General features: G+C 40.8%; 1 protein-coding gene across 3 annotated transcripts in view; it reads right to left on the bottom strand.

Moving 5' to 3' along the window:
- The window catches only part of itsn2a (intersectin 2a), a 37,405-nt gene that overhangs the window by 3,776 nt on the left and 12,671 nt on the right, over positions 1-20,958 (bottom strand). For 2 of the 3 annotated variants that reach the window (XM_065963836.1, XM_065963834.1), the window contains 24 exons: positions 20,132-20,225; positions 17,923-18,065; positions 17,493-17,556; positions 16,341-16,478; positions 16,152-16,258; positions 15,799-16,061; positions 15,566-15,715; positions 15,343-15,483; positions 15,149-15,236; positions 14,914-15,053; positions 13,379-13,459; positions 12,506-12,645; positions 12,019-12,427; positions 10,778-10,947; positions 10,527-10,587; positions 8,753-8,985; positions 8,636-8,676; positions 8,349-8,515; positions 7,910-7,943; positions 7,505-7,626; positions 6,468-6,564; positions 5,204-5,395; positions 1,512-1,633; positions 1,321-1,427 (listed from right to left, as the gene is read on the bottom strand). In XM_065963836.1, coding sequence (XP_065819908.1) covers positions 1,321-1,427; positions 1,512-1,633; positions 5,204-5,395; positions 6,468-6,564; positions 7,505-7,626; positions 7,910-7,943; positions 8,349-8,515; positions 8,636-8,676; positions 8,753-8,985; positions 10,527-10,587; positions 10,778-10,947; positions 12,019-12,427; positions 12,506-12,645; positions 13,379-13,459; positions 14,914-15,053; positions 15,149-15,236; positions 15,343-15,483; positions 15,566-15,715; positions 15,799-16,061; positions 16,152-16,258; positions 16,341-16,478; positions 17,493-17,556; positions 17,923-18,065; positions 20,132-20,225 — 3,304 coding nt within the window. The remainder of the gene's footprint in view (positions 1-1,320; positions 1,428-1,511; positions 1,634-5,203; positions 5,396-6,467; positions 6,565-7,504; positions 7,627-7,909; positions 7,944-8,348; positions 8,516-8,635; positions 8,677-8,752; positions 8,986-10,526; positions 10,588-10,777; positions 10,948-12,018; positions 12,428-12,505; positions 12,646-13,378; positions 13,460-14,913; positions 15,054-15,148; positions 15,237-15,342; positions 15,484-15,565; positions 15,716-15,798; positions 16,062-16,151; positions 16,259-16,340; positions 16,479-17,492; positions 17,557-17,922; positions 18,066-20,131; positions 20,226-20,958) is intronic. The other variant, XM_065963835.1, reaches the window with a different exon arrangement.

The following is a 20,958-nucleotide window of genomic DNA, read 5'->3' on the forward strand; positions in this document are numbered from 1 at the left end:
GGTCAACTATTAAGTGTATGTTTTTGTTTGAGGCATTGTTGATGTTTGCCAAAAGACAGTTTATATAAATCAGTAAGTCATACATCTCTTCAGCGTCAGATATATTTAAAACGTAACTGAAGTTGAAGGAGGTAAAAAAACAAATAGAATATAGTGAAGAATATAGTTTGAATCAGGTAGAACACATTGTAAGGCTAATTTTGAACCCGTCCCAGCATTTTTATAGGTTTAGGAAATTAGCTTGCATGTAGCCAGTTAAGCCAATGAAATGTTTTTAAATTCTGTTAGGGTATTTTTTGGTAAATAATGCCCTGATGGAGAAGCAATTATAGCTCTTAATAAAGCCTTTTTCTGAAAACATAAATACATTCCAGCATGCCACTTTGGGTGCAGCGACATGTGCCGAAGGTCAGCAGCATGTGGCATAAGTTCTCAGTGCCATATGCTGTTAGTTCAGCGGCTTGTGCCGTTTCCCGAGGGCATGTCACAAGGGGGCTAGCACCACGTACCACTCGCCTGTCACACCAGCACCACCCATCTGACCCATGCCTGTCAGACTGGCACCTGCCACTGGACCAGTTAAAACGGGCAGAAAATGGGAATTCAAATACAGGATTTTCAGCTGTTTCTCATTGAAAAACCGTTCTGACTGTGTAAAGGTTGATATCACTAAATGATGTGGCTGTTGAAAGCTGTGAATGACGAGAAGTAACTTAATGTAGTTACCTGTCTCTGTAAATTGAACAAAGTGACAAAGTAGATCTAACAGTGAAACTACATCTGGTGTAATCGATACATGTGACCCAACGTCTATGCCAATCATAGCATAGCAAACTATACCGGTAAGAAAATCGAATAATGCTGTGTTGATGGCATGAGATTTGCCACTCAAAATATTTTCTCAAGGTAGAGATTTGTATGATATAAAATGGGATTGCAGGCTTTCTGCTATTGATTATTCTGACTGGACACGAAGGCTAGGCTAACCTTGTTAGCAGGGATTAACTTTGACACTTAGCTTGTAAAGTGTTTCAAAGGTGGTGAATCACTGAGGAAATTTGTAAAACCACTGATGTAAACACAGTTTTTGTGACATCTTCATAAATATGTGCCAATTCCCAACGGAATAGTTGCATGCCATTTTAATTTATTGTCAAATCTTTATGTTTTGAAGTGGGTTTTCCCCTTGAAATTGTTTTTTTTTATTTCCATTTTGCAGTTCCTTTAGCACTTACTATCTAGAAATGTATGTTTCAGTGTTGCACAGGCAGAGGAGTTTTCACCAAAACATTTATAATAATGGGGATGTTTGGTACCTACTTCAGTAGTTTGGTGTTGCACATAATCAGCTCCCTCCAGTTGACAAAGATCACTCCCATCTCATCTTCTGTTAGACGACCTGATTCTGACATGGGCTTGTAGAAGACCTGAGTGGAAAGAATGTGGTCGCGACAAAAGATTCATGCTTTCTGAAAAAAACTAAGTGTGTGTTTTTGTGTATTTGTGTGTACCTCTAGAACCAGCTCAAGGTCTTCCACGTAGGTCTCCTCTGTCTGGATCAGCTCATGTATGTAACCCTGTCTCTTCCTTTCCTGAGGAGTCATCGAGTCCAGCGTCATCAGGTCAGCACACCCTGCAAGTGCACACACATGCAAAGGTGCAGGCGTGCATGCATGCACAAACACGAGCATGTGCAACACGCACAAACACTCTCCAGTCAATCGCTTACACCATGACTTAATGAATGTCAAACAAACACTACACACCTCAGAATGTTAAAATCTCCCTTTATTATAAGTTCTATGATATTTCATTTACATTTAATGCACAGACAAGAGTGAGGCACGTTGTAGTTGCAGTACATGGACTTAGGGAACATACCAAGCAATGCTAACGCTAAGAACACTGCAATCAAGGACATTAAATCAACTAAGCACCTTTCATGACGGAGCGCTCTCTCCAAATCATTGCATAGGTGTGAATGAGTAAATGCTTTAGCTAAAGAGCAGTGGAAGACTCCGATGGTATTTCAAGTCTTTGAGGTAAAAACTTGGCAAAGGTAGGACAGAAATGTCAGCAGTGTCGTGTCATCATCTCCGACTCTACTCTTAAGAGTTGCTATGCTAATATTTTTTTTTTTGTGCTGGTGATATCACAGTTCAGTACAGGATGAGATTTTGACTTTTTAGTCAGTTGGAAGCATTACTACATGGTGGAGTGCATAAGAATTGAATAATTCGATCACAATATTTCAGTATTAGCACGAGCAATGAATCAGCAAGCAGCAATCAAGGTTATACGGGAATAAAGCAACAGTGAGTGTTCAGATTGGTCCATTTTTAGCAAGGTTTACTGTTGTTAGTGCAAGAATGAGTGACCCTGTTATAAAAGTTCTTCATCCTACTCTGTCCTAAATTTAGAAAACTAAATGACTTCAGTCTGATGCAATGTATATATTATATTTATTTCTGTGTAACCAAACTCTTATGATCCATCTATCCAATTATCTTAGGGCGAAACTTCACATTTCATGCCATTGTATCAGAGGGACAAAAGCCTCTAGGGTTGCACTCACACTAGGCAATCCGTTCCGTGCCCAAGCACGCTTCACCCTCAAAGTCCAGTTCGTTTGACTAGTGTGAACAAGTCTAGCTGCCGCTACCTCTCTCCCTCTGTTAATTAGTTAGTTACAGAAACATCAAGGGAAACCCAGGAGAGGAAGGAGCGAGGAGGATTAGGGTGAAAAGCCTTATAGAAATAGAAGACAGGATAAAAAAAAATAAAGGAGGAAGGGTTTAAAGATGCTTAATCAAAAAAAAAAAAAAAAAAAAAAAGGATCAAAAATAGGAGCTAAGAACACCACAGTCCGAAAGAAGTGAGGTGGAAAAAGCACAGGGCTGGGCTGTTCTTGCGGACGGCTGGGCTTCCTGTTGCAACAGGGCAAGTCGGATTGGCTCAGACAGAAGAAGCGAGGAAGAATAGGAGAAGGAGGAAGAACAGAGAAGAAGAGGAAAGCCAGCGCTACTGTCCTACAGAGGAAAAAGACAGATGAAGTGGAGGAGCGGGAGGGGGAGGTGAGTGAGATGAAGGAGAGGCGGGAGAGACAGCAGACATTAATATCGTTTTAATATTAATGCTAGACTCACACATGTAGGTGCATTAATAATGTATTTCAGGAAATGCAAATGTTGTTACTAATCGTATCAGCTGGGGCGGGATGCTAATTTCTAACATTTCATCTCTCTGATGAAGCACAGACCCTCGCATGTACCAGGACGTGTATGCGTCAGAACATGTTCATTAGAATTAAAATTTCATCGTGTTTTGTGTCTGCAGCTTTAACAAGTTCATCCTAATTAATCGTCCAATGTGTTCACTCTTGTTAACAGAGATCCACTGCTGCGAGGAGGACATGCGAGCTACGAATACTAATTCAAACACACATCAACTGCTTCACAATGAGTGCCGTCTTATGATCAGAGCAGGTACGATGTGAAGATGAGCCGTGAACAAACAAGAGTGCAATCAGAACCTTCCCAGCAGACCGGTGATCAGTGTACACAGCAGTAGTTTACATAATGGACAAGTGCATTGTACTCCCATCTCTACCTTTCAACCAGCCAGTGCAAATGAAGAAAGAAATGTGACTCACAAAATGAGACAGTTTTACTTAAAACAATGAGTGTATGTGCCATTCAATGTTTTAACTCAGTGATTTGTAAGTAATACTTTCGGGGAGATGCTCATTCACTCTGTTGATGAGAGTTACGTGATAAAGGCCTAACCACTCTTATGTCTGTATGGTCAATCTGTAGCTTCAGTTCAGTTAGCTGAGCTTGGCATGAAGACTGGAAACATTGGCTCGCCTTCCTAGTAAGGCTTTCAGAAATGTGATTCTAAATGAAAAATCCATCCAAATTAACCTTTAATTTTTACGACCAAAATAAAATTCAGTTTTCTGCTTATTTCCTCCCTCCAAAATCCAGACAAATTAAATCACGAGGCATTTGGACATCACAGATAACTCTACTTACTTGCTGGCATTGCATTTGTTTTGTTTTTAGATTCAATGTTACGCTGTGATATAATGTCCTTTAGGAGTCTCTTTAGGAAAACTTTTGTGTTATTCTAAAAATTTGAACGAGACTATTTTTCTTCCTCTTCTTCCTAGGTTTTATGCTAAGCTAACCACCCCAAAGCACCATCTTTATTAAAAAAATAGTCCTGTATGAGATGGTAAATGACCTTCCTTTGTAGCTGTTGTAATCTACTGTACAGACGTTTTAGGACTTCAGGAACTTTTTTTTTTTTTAGATCAGCGGTTCTCAACTGGTGGGTCGGGACCCATAAGGGGGTTGCATAGTTATTTTCAGTGTGTTGCAGAATGAGTGCCTGGGGGTAAAAAAGAGTAAAAAGCAGTTTAAACCAGTTCGTTTTGTTCCTTTTTATTTATTTTTGTCACATGCTTTGTACCGTCTGAGCTCCGAACCAAACATTTTTTCATTAACTCAATCTGATTGGTTGAAAAGTATCCGAAATTGGTGTAGTAGTAGTGAGTTGGTAGTGGGTCCTGAGGCTAAGTCAGTTGAGTCCCACTGGTTTAGAGGAACCTTTTAGCTACTGCTTTAGAGTAGGTACCATGGCGATGTGAATGCAGACAAAAAAAAAAGTCTCTATGGTGTGTAGTTCTCAGGTAACTCTCTGGTGCATAGTTCCTCTTCAAAAGGTCCCCAGAACCATTTGGTCTAGTAGGCCAAAGTAGGCACATCAACACAGTTCCGACTATGCCGACTATATGCTATTCCTTTAGTGGTTAGATTCATTTTAACAAGTGTCATACCCGAAATGCATGCAGGACTGAGCTTTTAGAGTGACTACATGTTCACCAATAGTCCCTCAGTGATAGACAGAAAGCATCGCTCATCAGCTTACCCTCAGTCTGTCCATGCTCTGACATGGATAAGGAATCTACTGAACCTGAACGAGCCGAGCAAAACAATTAGGTTTTGCATAAACAAGAGACAAGTTTCATTCTACATCTAATGAATATTTTCAATCAGTTTCAGTTTGGGCCAACAACAATATTGTATATGTCCACCAAAAGACACAGAAAGTCCAACAAGAATTCAACCAATTATGTAAATTTCCCTTTAAAAAATGCTGTGACAGGAAGACATATGAAGAAAGCTTGAGGTTTACTCACATTGCTGGCTGGGGTCGGATTCTGTTGTCATCTTGACATAATTGGTGGGCAGCAGGCCTGTGACCCCATTGGCTTCTGCTTTCCACCAGTCAGGGTTGGTTTTGTCCAAAATGTTGATGAGCTGACCCTTGGAAAAATTCAGCTCGTCCTGATTGGCGGCCGTGTAGTCGTACATTGCAATTACTTGGCACACTGAGGGATCAGATGCACAAAAGAGCTTCAATTTAGATGTGGCATTTAGAGTGTTTACTCATCAGATGTCTCAGAGCTCTGATTTTTTGTGTGCGTGTGTGACAATGTTTGGCAATCTCCTCACAAATCAGTAATGAGTTTCATTGACATTTGGTTGAGACATTCACGGTCCCATTAGGATAAGAGATAATTACTTCTCATTTACTTCCTGTAGTTCTAGACGTACAGACGGATCCACATACAGACAAACAGGCATATTCAGTAAACTGAAACTTTTTCTCCAAAAACTGAACTCCTGGTTAACTGTTTTTTCAAAACAACCTTTTATCTAGTCTCATAATGATGTCAAATGACATTTAAAGTATTTTAAATAGTACGGTGTGACATCCTTTAGCAACAGCATGTGTGCATGCTTATTAGCATATTTAAGCATGCTTACATGCTATACAAAGGTGGTGATCATTGTGAACATTATACCTGAGAAAACATCAACATGTTAAAATCCTCTCTTTAAGCATTTAACAATGCTAACGTTAGAATTCAGCTGTGGAGTTTCACACATGGCTATTTACTCATTTCTGATTAGATGTATTGGATGTATTTATATGTTTAAATGCATGTAGTTATTGATAATACCGTATATACATGTTAACTAAGCAACTGGATATTTTTAGGTAAACAACCTGTTTCACTAAACAACAGAAACACTACAGATCTGTGAGAATATTTAAAAACTATTTCAGTCAAGTCAGTGCATGATGACAGATGGTACAGTAAAATAAAAGACTCTACGGGCCCTTATCTCATACTTTGATGTGCAATTTTCTGTAAAGCATCTAAATCAGTGACACAGAAATTCAAGAGCAGGAATTAGCAGAACTGTCCAAGTAATTTAATTTTGTCAAAGCCTTTAAATGTGTGGTTCCAAATGTCCCTACACAGTTTACTTCTGAAGCACTGCAGTCCAAAAGAAAATGTGTAAACAAACCCAACCACAGCTATGTAAGAAAACAACTGATCCTGCACTCTGATCACAAACAGGATGTCTTGCTTAAAGTATGTCAGCCCTCACCTGGCAGAGGGGAGGGGGAGGGCTTGCTGCTGGAGGGACCGAGCAGCTTGACGTGAGACGAATGAAACCAGCCTCTCTGCCGCTTCCTGCCTCGAGCCTGAAGGGAGAAGAGCCAATGAAAGTAAATCAATCTCCTGCTGGTTCAGTTTCTGAATTCTTAATAGAGAGATGAATTGATGGATTGATTTTGTCGGGCAGAGAGCTGAACGTCGAGAATCTCAGCAGTGCCAACAACCATCCATATTAAACCTGATGGCTCTTTACCTGGTATTTATTTTCACTGCCCTCATAAATCAAGGAGAAGCTCAGCCTGAAGTCTTCTGAAAGCATATTGCTATACTGTTTTCACCAAATTTATAAAAAATGAATTGTTCATAGGGCAAGTTGTGGTAATCCTATTTACTCCTCTGTTTTAAATGTATATGTTCAGTGTCATGTCTGGACTGTCCACCTTTCTTTCTGCTAACTGGACTCAGCTGTCTCATTACCTTGTCAGGCGGCTCACTAAGAGCTCAACTAGAGCTGCAGCTGCAGCCTCAGCACAACGAAGCCGAGAGGATTGAATTCTCACTGCTGTGGATGTATGACCTATAGAAAACCCTGTTATTACTCTTCTAACCTCCTGTCAACCTCTCACAAGCTCCTCACTGATCTGAAAAGTCAGCAGATACAAAAACATCTTCAGTATGAGCTGTATTGATCAAGTTGACTTAAACTGCGTCATTTTCTAAATGCTGTTGGCACGAGGTTATACATATTTATATACAGTTTTATAATAAACAATGAATAAATTATTATGTATAAAATGTTCCTTATACACAATTCCTGTGTTTTCTTCAGTTCAGATATGAAAATACTCTGCCATGAAAATTGGCAGCAGACTTCAGAGCACTTTTTAAGGATGAATCAAGAGAATCAAGAGTGCAGTTCACCTTACACTGCACATCAGCATCAAGACCTTAATGCATTCCTGAAGAAAAATCTTAGTTAGTTCCCAAGAGAAGACCACTTTAACTTTTGTGGCTTCAATCTCTGACCTGCAGTTCCCCGAGCCACCAGCCGGTGGAGTTCTTGGCCAAGACCACTATCAGTTGCCCTGGAGACAGATGCAACTGTTGCATCGTGGGGGCAAGCGCCATGGTGACTGCCTGGGCGATCTCTGTTGACCAAACAGAGAAAACCTGACAATCAATTTATATCGGGAAAATGTCAGGAGCATAATGGAGTTTAACAGCAGGCTATATGGCGGGGAGTTTGTGTGTGTGTGTGTGTGTGTGTGTGTGTGTGTGTGTGTGTGTGTGTGTGTGTGTGTGTGTGTGTGTGTGTGTGTGTGTGTGTGTGTGTGTGTGTGTGTGTGTGTGTGTGTGTGTGTGTGTGTGTGTGTGTGTGTGTGTGTGTGTGTGTGTGTGTGTGTGTGTGGTGTGTGTGTGGTGTGTTCTCACCAGGCTTTTTGGTTGTTGCTCCAGGTCTTGTCCCCTAAATGAATTAAGGAGGAGTAAAATACCAAGTCAAGTTTTAAACGTAAAAACACACATAATGAAAGTAAATATAATTAACATAGCTTAACATAACTTATTTTCAACAGCTGATCAAGCTCTCTTTATAATTCAAGTTCAGTTAACAACAGAGGATCATTACAGGTTTAAGATAGTTCTCATTTTGCCTGACTAATAATAAAGAATAGAATTAGATTACATTTGTTTTAATTTTGTAAATAAGATGACTAATATTTGCATTATGCTATACATAATGCACAATGAGTAAATATATTCCTTGACAAATTGTGGTCCTATTATAACAACATTTCTGATTAAGGCCAGCAACTAAAACAAGCTTTGGTTCTTATAAAACTATTGTACTTAATAAAACAATGGTATTCACCTCTGGCTCTACAGGTCGGACGTAGTTGGAAGGAAAAACCCCTGTATGGTCCCCGATGCATCCTCGCCACCACTCTCCTTCTCTCTCTGTCACCATGACAACATCTCCCTCAACAAACGTCAGGTCCCCTGCCTCTGGGCTCTCGTACGTGTACAAGGCCACATATTCTGGTTTAGACAAAATAAAAGAGAGAAAGCCAGAGGCCACATGTAGGACTATTTATTCAACCATTATCCTAAATCTTAGACTATGTGGTGACATTTGGTGTAAAGAAAAACTGCACTTACCCTCAAGCTGAACGGAGTCAGAAGTGTCGTATGAATCCAAACTAAAATAAAAATAACAAAGTCAGTTTACACTCAGTTTATAATTGGCAACTGAGGTTTGTGTGTGTGTCTTCATACTCTGTATTGTCACACATCTCCAGAGTGACGTAGCTTTTAGGGAACCATCCCTGTGTCTCGTTGAGCTGTCCCAGCCACCAGTCTTCCTTCTGTTGCAGCACACTGATGATGTCACCTTGTGTGAAGCTCAGGAGTGCAGTGATGACATCGCCGCCAACAGAGGAGAGGGTGAGGTGAGTTTCTGAGCTTGCAGACCACGAGGAGACAGCTCGAGCAAGCAGAGGGACTGAGAGCTGAGGAGTGAAATTCAGAGAACGGAGACATCAGGATCAATGGAGCAATTACACACAGTTACGTTCCCCCCCAGTAAACAAAATCTGAATGACAGGGGGCATTTGGTGAACTAACAAAACACTGCACTTTTTATAAAAGGGTACCAAATAAGTGGGCCTTGGGTTTCTTAAAGGTGGCAGAAGAACATAGCCGTTCAAAGCCAACCACTGATCTTATCTATGATAGACAGTCATAAACTGGAGTCAAAGTGTCAAAGATAAGAGGCGGAAGGAAGAAGTCACAAATGGTGGCTCCGCTGATGTCTGATCTGAGAACATTACAGGTGCAGTCAATAGCTCCTGATGAGCAATGAAACCTGCGACCTAGTTCCTTGGGATCCATAACAACCACTTTCTAGGTTACTCATCTAGATACAGAGCGCCCTGGAATATTGACTATTTCTGACCAAAAGGCATAACCTAAAAACTCCAGGCCCACTAACACTGATGTTATCTACTGGGAGATGGTGATCTGTAAATGTCTGTGTGACCCACAGAGAGGCAGGGAGGGAGAAGCGACTCCCAGTAGAGAGAAGCTATAAATAAACAACCATGCTGCTGTCAAAGAAGTGTGTGTTGATATGAGCAGTGTGTGGACGCCTGCCAGCACTAGTTCTTGAAACCCTGCTATACTAGCAAGGCAGATATCAGAACACCAACAAGAAACCTACCAAAGTTGATCCAACATTTCTAATTGTTTGATTTTAATTATATGTAAACTAAACATATTCTTTTTTTGGGCAGTTCTGAAGAATGCAAGTCAAACACGTACTCTCCTTTTAGCTCTGTTTTGTTCTCCACCAGCAGTTTGTTCAGCACACTTCTTCAGAACACTGTTTTCTTGACGCTGTCTAAATGTTATCTCTTGCTGTCAAGTGTCCTCTTACATCACGCATGAATGTCATTTGTGACTAAAAGAGAACTCTGTGTATATACAGCAAGTGAGCTGAGGCCAGGCTCTAGCAGCAGCCAGCTACCACCAGGTCAGGCCCAAGCTCCAGTAGCAGCCTTCAGCATTCAAGCTTAATTGGAACTGTATAACAGGTTTGTTTTCCCAAGTGACACTTTGTTATACATTTAATCCATTGTTAGTGTACAAACATTGACTGCAGCAGCTTTAATCTTCAAACACTGACAGGGAAGGGTGGCCCAAAAAGGCTCATGAAATTTTCATGCAGTTTTCCCACAGTAGATCTCAAATTACAGAACAGCTGTACATAAACTAGCTGTTTTTCTAAAAAGAGAAGCAAAAAGAGAGAATAAATACAGACACCATAAAAACAGATGATTCCCATGTTGCTCCTGAATTAAACAGAGAAAATACATGCAAATCTCTTCACTGACACAGCAACAAAACAGAGTTTGAATCTGAATCTGGAGAAGCTCACTTTAAAGTTTATTTGTCTTTGAGTAGTGAGTTTCCTTTCTGGAAACAAAGTTAGACACAATTCACTGCATGCCAAGAGTGTAAAGTAAACATTAGTCAAGCTTTCCCTTTGTACCTGTGAATTGTCTGGTTGGGCTGGGACGATGGTGTTGCTTGCTTCCTCCTCATGTGGGATTCTGGGTTAAACATGAGGGGACAAACCATCAGTGAAGGAGGAAACACATGAATAAAAACAACCTAACTGTACTGTTGCATACATTAAAACGCCCCAAGGTGACCGAGAGCAAAGAGTACAAAACTGTTCTATCATTAGAACTAAAATACCAAAGAGAAACTGTCACATCGTGTTTTTTCACAGGCTGTTACCCTGGCTTAAGTGGGGGCGGTGGACAGGACTTGTTTCCAGCTGACAAAACAGCAGTCTCAGCAGCAGGAGATGCAGGACATTTCTTTGCGTAACTCTGGGGGAACCAGCCCCTGTTTCCACGATAACTTCCACACAACCAGCCAGGCTCACCGACTGTCTGCTCATCCACCTGCATCAGGGAAAACACAGTTCAATCAACCCCAATCAGACATAACAAGGTGATCAGAAGTTTGTTCCTAAATGCTCTCACCTTTGGACCAATCAGGAGCAATTACATTTATACAGCAATTATGAACCTATTACAGGGTTCAGATACACAGCACACAAATTTGTCATGGAAGCGAGGTGTTAACAGGCCTGTGTCCTTTTCATTATGATCATCGCACACTCACATATTACGGTTTACACAGCAACTGCTTTCTCTACTAACATCTCTATGGGGCAGATTTGGCGGCTTTCTTTTACTTTACACAGTTTATTTCTGTCCAACAGCCTTTGCCAATAGCTAATACTGTGTGTTGAACTGAACATCTCGAAGTACGCTTCTAAACCAAGCAGCTATGCTTGCTTATGGCAGAAATGTAACCATTCATGTTGGCTAACATCTTAAAAGTTCCTGTGGGAAACTTTTGGCTTGTGTTGATTTTGGCGACCTCTATGGACAAAGTGGTACTTCTTATCTCTTTGTAGATTTTTGTTGAAATTTGAAAGTTGTTTATTTGAACCAAAAATCGAATCCCTTGTTTCTTTACAGTCAAATGTATCACTCACACTACACTGGGGAATTTTGCAGTGAAAAATGGAGCACACTGTTAATCACTTAGTCTAACACCTACCCTGCGCCAGAGGTTTCAGGCATTTAAATAACTATGAAGAAAAAGTCAGTCTTCATACTGAAAGACTGGTTTGCTTTTGTAAATCAAAGAGAGAAATCGATATTAATTTCAGTCTGTTTCATCACCAGTGAAAAACTCCAAACAGAAGCTTTAATGTTTGTCTGTTTTCAGTGTGCAATGAAAGAACTGTAAAGGAACATAAATGAAAGGTAAAAGTCTAAATTTGTATGATTATTGAGCTTAGCATTAAAGCTAGCTGAGATGTGACCCATAGTAAACATGCCATTAATAGACAGAAATAACTAATAGCAATAAATAAAACCTATTTTTATACAACTAACTAGGGTGAGTTTGCAGATATGTTACGATAACTTTAGTGTGTGTTCATTACGTGTCTCTCATACCTCTATAAGGCCGTCTGCATCTATACTCAGCTCATCTGCATTTCGAGCGACAAACGAGTACAGAGCTTTGTATGATGTCAGCTTGGATGATTGCTGATCCACAACCACCAGCTGTTGTGCTTCTCTCTCTTGTTCATCCTTCCTTCGCTTCGTCTCCTCTTCTTCTTCCTGCTCTTTTTGCTTCCTCTCCTCCTCTTCCCTCCTCCTCTTCTCCTCCTCCTCTTCTCTCCTTCTTCTCTCCTCTTCTTGTGCTTTCTCCTGAGCTGCCCGGAGGCGAGCCTGTGCCTCCCTCTCCTCCTCCTCCCTCTGCCTGGCCCTCTGCTCCTCCTGGAGCCTCCTTTGACGTGCCTCCTCTTCCTCCTTCTCTCTCCTCTCCTGCTCCCTTCTCTCTTGCTCTAGCTTTGCTCGTCTGCGGGGAGTAAATGCAACTTTTAAGAGTGAAGCACAAAACACAGCACAGAGAACACGTGTTTCATTACACACTCACCTGGCGGCCTCCTCTTCCTCTCTCCTCTTTCTTTCCAACTCCGCCTCCCTGCGTTTCTGCAGCTCCCTCAGTTTCTCCTCTTTGACTCTGTACAGGTCATCCAGGACAGCCTGCTGCCGCACCTGCTTCTCCCTCAGCTCCTGATACAGTCACATTATATGTAATGCATTATAGAGAGAGAAGAGACACGAGAATCAAGTAGTTTAAAAATACAGAAACAGCCACAAGGCACTACACAAATGGAGGCTTCGAGTCTGCTCCAACACAAAGCATTACAGTTTACAATAATGTATAACATTTTATTCAATCTATAGAAAGGTGTAAGTATATTTTTAAAACAAATCTTCATTTGTACTGTTTGATACAAATAGTACAACAACCATGCAGAACACATGCCTTAATGGAAAAAATAAAGAAACTTGCAGCCATTCTCAGAGACATGCAGATGTGTGTACATATTTACAAGCCACGTTCAAATGTTTCCCTGTTCTCTTCTGACACAAAATGTGCAGGTTCATCATTCTGTTTGTGTGTGTGTGTGTGCGTGTGTGTGTGAATGTTTTACCCTCAGGGTGCATCCTGTTTACACAGAAAACACAGACTAGAACCAATCCCATGGAGAGACACAACAGAAGAAAACGAAAGGGAAAGACATGGCACCAAAGTAGAGCTCCATTTAATAATGAGTCAAAAGACAAAAAGAGTAGGGATTAGGGAAGTTATCGAATCATTGTGGGATCAAAAAGAAAAGAAGATTAAAGATTGTGGCTTGAGGGGAAAACAACAACAACTACACAAAACATAATAAAAAGGGTGATGAGAGAGATTACACAGTGGGAGGTAGAGAGCAGGAGGGAGAGGAAGAAAGATAACCTTGATGAGGTGGAAGAGCTGGCTGAGGCAGGCCAGCAGAGACAAAAGGCCTCGCAGGATACAGTCATCCAAGTCCCCAGGCTTTTAGAGAAACACAGTGCAATGACAAGGAGAGGAGAGAGGAGGATGGAGAAGGGGATGGCCAAAAGGTGAAAAATATAGAAGGTTTGTTTAAGGTAAGTTGGGGGTGGGTTAAAAGAATAGGTTGAGTAAAATGGAAAAGGAAAGAAAAAGAAAAAGGCCAGAATGGAGAAAATGTGTGAAAGACATCCAGATAGCACCAAGCAGAGGAAAAAGAGAGAGAGAGAAGAATAAGTAATAAAAGTGTTAAAAGCTTCAAAAAGTGGTACGGCCATGAAAACAATTTTACAGAGAAAGGCCTTTTGAAGCTGCAGCACCTAGTATCAGACTGCTGATATATTTATCAGAGACCATGACATCATTTTCACAGGTATTGAATTTTCAGGCGAGTGTGTACATCTGAATCTAAATGTATGTGTACAATAATGGTTATGTAACAAGGTTTTCTTTGCCTGAGGGCTGAAACCCTAGAATAAGCAGGACCAGTCTAAAAAGGTATCACAGCAGCAGTTTTTGAGTGAAACTCCCCGTTTTGTTATTTTCCAATAAAATAACACGAGAGGAGAATGGGGAAAACTCCTTACAAAGCAGCCACTGTTTGCATTTTATTGTTGTAATCCGTCATATATTGCCAGGATAGATCACCAAACTGTTGTATTATTCATAATATTCCCAACCTTCATCTGAAACACAAGTCAAAACATTTTCAAGATAGGGTCTGTAAAGCCAATTTATTTTTCCTGTCCTGCTGGAAAAAAAAATATATTATTTTGCTTTCTTAGTGACAGTTAGATTAGATTTTATTCCACTCTCTTGTCTGTGCGTTTAAAGAAACCCAGATAATTAGCTAACCTCGTACAAATACTGACAGCAGGGAGCAAAGAGCAAGATTGGCTGCAACAAACCTTTTGTTAAAAAAAAACCTTTATAAAAGCAAAAGCAACATTTTAACACATCAAAAGCTCAGTTAAGTCAAGTATAAGTAATGAAAAAACATGTAGTACACAGAGTAGCTTATGTATCTCTTCCTCCTTGTATGTTTAGCTACACTAGTTCCCTCCTAGCTAGCAAAGTCCACTTTAAGTGCCACCACAAGAGTGGCTGCTGCTCTATCCAAAGGAACCCTAAGAAAATAAGGCTTTGTTCCAAAAACGTGTCACACAGTAATATATGGAGGCATTTTACACTTTGCTGTGAGTGTATTGAATTGTTTTTCAAGGAGCAAGATGATTAGCTTGGCTAGCATGAAGGCTGTTTGGAAAAAGAGCTAGTTTGGCTCTCATTAAAAGTAAAAAAAAAAAAAAAGAAAGAAAATCAATCAAAGTTGCAAACAAGTCGAATCTTGTTTTACATAATTATGAATTATACTCTTTATTCCACTTTGTACGTTAGGCTAAGCTTATCATCTCCCAGCTAGCACAGGCTAACAAAAGCTGAATAAACTGCTGACTGACCTTCAGCTCCTTGTTGTACTCCTCCATCTGGACCAGTTTGTCGGTGGTCTCTCGCTCGAGCGTGTCGAGCTGGTCCTTCAGCCTTCGACAATTCACACCTTTCTCTTCCACGTTCCCAGTCAGAGACGTCAAAGTCAAGGCTACAAGACAAATATTAAAGGTCATGAGCAAGGGGGGAGAATTCATTGACCAACATTGTGTCTGTATGTTTTATAAAGAGGCTTTGGTCACACACGGCAGATTTTGTTAGAATTGATGTTTCGTAGCTTCTCGGTCAGCCTCTGCTGTTCCGGGACCAGATGTGAGAGCTTCCTCTGCCACTCCTAAGGCAAACACAGATGCATATATACAAACAGGAATTTTAATAAAAATGGACAAAGGAATATTTTAGAAGGATTGACGAAATGAACGCAACCAAATTTCTCTTACCTCAAGCTGAAGCTGCAAGTTGTTGATTTCTGTGATGCGTTCGTCTCTTTTTTGATTGACAAGATCCACCTCTGACTTCAGGATCCGCCTCTTGCTCTGAGCATCTCGGAGACAGTCTGAGATCTGCTTGTGCTTGTTGCCCTGGGAGACGATTAAGATTACACTTCAACTTTTTCTTTAACATTGTAAGTGTTCACATTTATGGGTCTGAGGGCAGTCTCACCACAGCCTCTAGCTCCAACTCTAGACTCTTCTTTTTCGCCCTGAGTCTTGTGATCTCTTCCTGTTCCCCCTCTTTCCTCCTTCCCAGCTCCTCTCTTTTTGCACGCTCCCACTCCTCCCTCCGCTGGCGCTCCATCTCATGCTTTGCTGCCTGAAATATGACAAAACATGGTCACCTCACATGGCATCTGAATGTTCTGAATCGCCCCAATTCATGTTTCTTGCCCCGCTTACCTCCTTTCTCTCCAGCTCCCTCAGCCTCTCCTCCTCCCTCTGTCGTTCCATCTCTCTCTGCCTCTCCAACCGCCTCTCCTCCTCCAGCCTCCTCCGGTTCTCCTGATCTCTGGCCTCCCTCTCCCGCCTCTCCCTCTCCTCTCTCTCCTCCCTCTCTCTCCTCTCCCTTTCCTTCCTCTGCCCTTCCTCTAGAGCTAAGCGGCGCTTCTCCAGTTCGGCGCTGCCTCTTGCAAAGTTCTCCTTAAGCTTGTCCTCAAAAGACACTAAAAGGAGAAGGAGAGAGGTAGGACAGATATGAAAAGCAAAAACTCTCATTATTTAAAAACACAAACACAGTTCAGTTCATTCCTTACCACTGCTCTTGTTCTTCTGCGCAGGATCTAACTCCACTGTGTCCAACAAAGAGGGAGAGATGTAAGGCCCTGTTCCATTTACAAGCTCACTGGGCTTGATTCCTCCTCTGAAATGAGAAAAGAGGTTGTGTGGTTGTTGTACAAACTGTATTATAAATTCAGAGAGTGTGTGTGTGTGTGTTACTGTACCTGAGAGAAGGAGGCACAAGGTCTTGAGGCAGTGTGAGGGGAAGAGGTCGACCAGTTTTAGCCATGTCAACCAAATGCATGGCCAGAATGAACTCATCACCTTGTAGCTGACCATCCTTATCTACATCTGCCAAGGTCCTATTCAAAAACAACACAGTAAGACAAAAAGTGAACCAATAATGAGGAAATATTGAGGGCACTGCAGTCATAGTTTCCAGTCCCATGCTGTTGACATCACAGTATGCACAGAGCTTAATGCAGTGGCCCTGCTGAATGGCTGCTGACTGCCTTGTGGCGTATGAGGAAGTATTATTTCCTGAGGTGCAGCAGGACTGATACTTCATAAAAGAGTATGAATGGTCTTTGTGATGTGTGGTGCTAAACATATGTGTTGTTGCTGCTGCAAAGATATGAGTTAAGGTTGAGAAAAAAAACAGGGTTGGCTCTTCAGCTAGGCTTAAAGAAAGGTGTGTGCCTTTGGTTTTAACATAAAGTACATACTGTATGATTGGATGTTTCCATGATATAATGAATGTTACTTTTCAGTTGTTTAAAGAAGGAGAAGGAGCAGAGTGTCTTACAGTGGGGTGTATGCAACTGATTATTTGTGTGTGAAATTGTAAAAAGACAGCAGGTCTATTTTTGGAGTGCATAAGGACAGACTGTTGAGAAATGAGTTCAGGGAGCTTGCATTTCTTGTGGGTAGGGGCTGCAATTGACATGCAGTAAAGCAGCGTAATTGGGTATTTTTTCTGAGGCAGTGGAACAAGTTCTAAAAACGCTGACAAATTATCACCTCATAAAGTGTTTATAGGAAATGAGTGAGCAAACAGTCCCATGTTTAAACATCCCGCAGACACAGAGAAACATAATCGTTCATTTGCAGTCACGTTTCCAGCCAACTAGCTCAAAAGTCCAATGCTCAGTATCATTTTTGCTGCATTTTTGTATTCCACTGGATTATGATTGGAAATATTCGGCTCTTTACTTGCTAAATGCTCTGCTATGTTAGCCTGGTAGTGGGTTAACTACTGTGTTTATAAAAGCTGTTTGTGCTGAATACTTCAGTCTGTTTTGATTTTAAAGAGGCTTGAAATGTGTTAACCTGCGTCATCCTGCATTAATGGGTGCAAACACACCCCTCATACTCACCAGATAGTCGCTAGCTGAGTTTGTGTCAGGTTGGACGCCATCAAAGCATTTCTAACCTGAGGCCCTGCAAATGAAAAAAAAAGAAAAATCACATCAGAAGCAACAGCCGAGCTGCTTCTCACAACATCTCATGTGGACATGTGTGTGTGTGTGTGTGTGTGTGTGTGTGTGTGTGTGCGCACTTATCTCTTCTTGACATTTTGTCAAGTGGGGTTAAGAGCAGTCAAAAGAGTACGTGAGTGTGTGAGTAACACAAAACTGACCCAGAGTGTTTTCTGTCAAGAGCAGCCATGCAGCCCTGAGAACCTCATGTTTGTTTATGTTGAAGTGTGTGTGTGTGTGTGTGTGTGTGTGTGTGTGTGTGTGTGTGTGTGTGTGTGTGTGTGTGTGTGTGTGTGTGTGTGTGTGTGTGTGTGTGTGTGAGACATACCTGACAAGTAGCCACTCATTAGCTTGTCCAGCGTGTTAAACTGCTGACGATACTTGAGTCTTGAGGCCTGAGGCACGGCCCAATCACTCGCTCCTGTCTTGGGAGAGTTACTGGCCAACGATGTGGTGGAAGAAGAATTTGAACTAAGAATAAAGAGAAAACGAGAGGCACCACTATAAGCCAAAATATCACCTTAAGGGAAATGACAAAATAATATTATGTGGTCGGTGTTTTCCCTTTTCCCTTGTATTCAAGCCATGACTTAAAACCACTAATTGCCTAGAGGCTCCCTGGTGTTATCGCTCCGCTCTTAATTAGCTATAGAGGAAGCTAGTGCAAACCAAGACAATGACTCTCTGAAACGAGACAGGACCAAACCCTCAAGCAATGCTAATCAGCCTTTCTGTTTTTATTATAAACAATGCCTCCACAAGAATAGCATAAAAGGATAGTCTTGGAGGATGATGTACATTCGAAAAGAATGAATTTATTTTGGGTTATTATAGCTGAGAGGAGACTTGAAACACTCCTGAATTAAAAAAAAAAAAAAAAAAGGTTTTCGGGAGACAATAGGTGCTAAAGAACAGGATCCTCCCTCTGCCAGGGGGCCTGTGTGTATATTTGAGTTTGGAGGGATTTAAATCCTTGTCATGGGTCTTTAAACAAAAACAGGATGAGAACAAAGTGTCTAGAATTATATAAGAAGTAGTCACAACTAAAAAGAGGTTAAAGGTGATTTTAAGGCTGGGTGTCTGACTTCACTCCTGCCCTTATTATTGCTTGTTGTACCACCTCCACCTGAGGGCAGGACTTTTTGTATGCAGCTCTGCGTCACACAACACAATACATTCAAAATGAAATCAGACACTGCTCCAGTGCTTTTCCCAAACAACACAAAACCTCGTGCGAGGGATCCAGGATATAAGATACCACTATTGTTGTATTTTGAAGGGAATCTGGCTGCTGCTGAAACTGAACAAAAACCTCCCAGACTCCAGTGTCAACTCCAAAAGAAAGAAAAAACACTCTGGTTTCTTCTCTGTTACAATCTCATCACATAACACTGCAGTAATAGTTGCAGACAACGATAAAATACTTTGTTAAAAATCACAAAAGAAGTTTACCGGCTTTATTTTGCCACTCTTTTAGATTTTGAGATACATCATTTCTTTGCTAATAACAGAAATGTTAGCGTTAAATGAATTAACATTAAGAAAACTCCAATTGAAAAGAATGGCTACAGACGACAATAGTGCATATATTTCCATTAACTTAGCTATGCTATCAGCTCTAAAAGATGTAGAGGAACAGCTGTGTTTAAGCTAACTGCTAATATTGACATTTAAACACTTTCTAATGGACAATGCAAACATGTTGACGTTAAGCAGGTACGGTATTTATCACACATACCATAAACTGGAAGCTTAGCTTGAAGCATGTTAGTGTTACTTATTATCATTAAAGTCAAACAGCTTGAAGGTTGGAAAGGCCATTCAGTCATATACTCTCATATTTTTTATATTTGGCCATCCATCCTGTATTTCTAAGCATGCCTCATTCAAAACTAGCAAAATGAACTTTAGGGTGGTGGTTAAAAAAATCAGTAAGCTTCCTTATGAATATTTGTAGAACACTTCAAGGCAATCCTGTCAGTGGATGTTGACATAAATCAGACCTGACCCATTGGATGAAAAGAGTCTGAATACCATAGATGGAAACATTACAGTGCAGTGAACTCCTTCTTTAAGAATGTCATTCGTTGTCATGTTTGTGACTCCACACAAGCCCATTTCCTACTGTCCTGACATCTGATTTGAAAAAAGCCTTTCCGGTCTGTCTGTTATCATAATGTTTAATCTCTGCCTGCATTCTAGTCCTCAACTCTGCCCTGCACAAACTCTGCTCTTTTGTAAGCACTGAGCTAAAGGGTTAGTGACATTTCACTTCAACTAATACATAATAAATGGTGTGTATCAGAAATCCTTACATCTCCCATTAAACTTTCATGGAACTGCCTACTGAATTCAAAATGTATGATCAAGGAAGAACTTATATGTTTTCAGAGGTCATGTTTTCTCTCAATCAAAGTAGGAATATTTACATGCACAGATGCCAATTCAAATCGTTTGAAATTCTCTTGCCAGACTATACAGGGTTGCTGGCATGTTTTTTTTTTTTTTTTGTGTTACGGGTTTATGGTCTCTCTTACCTGCTGGATCCAAGGTCGAGGAGGGAGTTTGCATTTGACATGCCAGTGGATGGAGAGAAGGCCATAGGAGAGGAGAAGCCAGAGAGAGGAAGCCCTGCAAACAAGGGTTGGAGAAGGTAAGTGAGTCAGATGTAATTTTGAGAAATTCAAGGTAATATAAGAAAAAAATGCAGTGCCTGCTATAGAGCATGTATGCAAATAAATACTGCATGCCTCCTTTTTTTTTATGTAATCAATGGCTGACATAATGTAAACGTACAGGGCGCAGTTGCCCTTGAAAGTGTGTACATCTAATCTTATCTCCTCATACTTGACAGTCACAGCACACACAGCTCCAGCAGCAAGGTTATTGACATCTGGATAAAAACAAAGCGGTCCCAGATGACTACAACCCTGAGTTAAAGTTTGCCAATATAAAAAGCTGTGGCACTGACATATTTTCACAAGCAGAGAGAGGAGGGTAAAAATGGAGGGAGACACAAATAATCTAAGAGATTTCACTATCAAGCTCATCAGACTGCAAAATGATTTCACTTAAAGAGGCAGAGTGAGGTTAAAAAAAGCAGCCATGGAACAGGAGGTGGGAAATGAGGATAGATTAAAAACAAAAAGAGGTAAAAACTGACTTAATTAGTGTGTACATTACATAAAATATGTCATAGTCTTGTTGTTAGCAAGCTAATATAGCTGTGTCAGTTGGTTAAGTAAGCGAGCAACATCCAGCTGTAAATGACAGATTTTAGGAAACCTTATCTCTTTGTGCTGTATGCTGTTTTAATTTGGCGGTGCAAATGCTCCATTTGGTAAACACAACTTTCCATTTGATT

Source organism: Labrus bergylta, chromosome 15 (assembly GCF_963930695.1).
Source record: "Labrus bergylta chromosome 15, fLabBer1.1, whole genome shotgun sequence".
In the NCBI taxonomy this organism is placed as follows: Eukaryota; Metazoa; Chordata; class Actinopteri; order Labriformes; family Labridae; genus Labrus; species Labrus bergylta.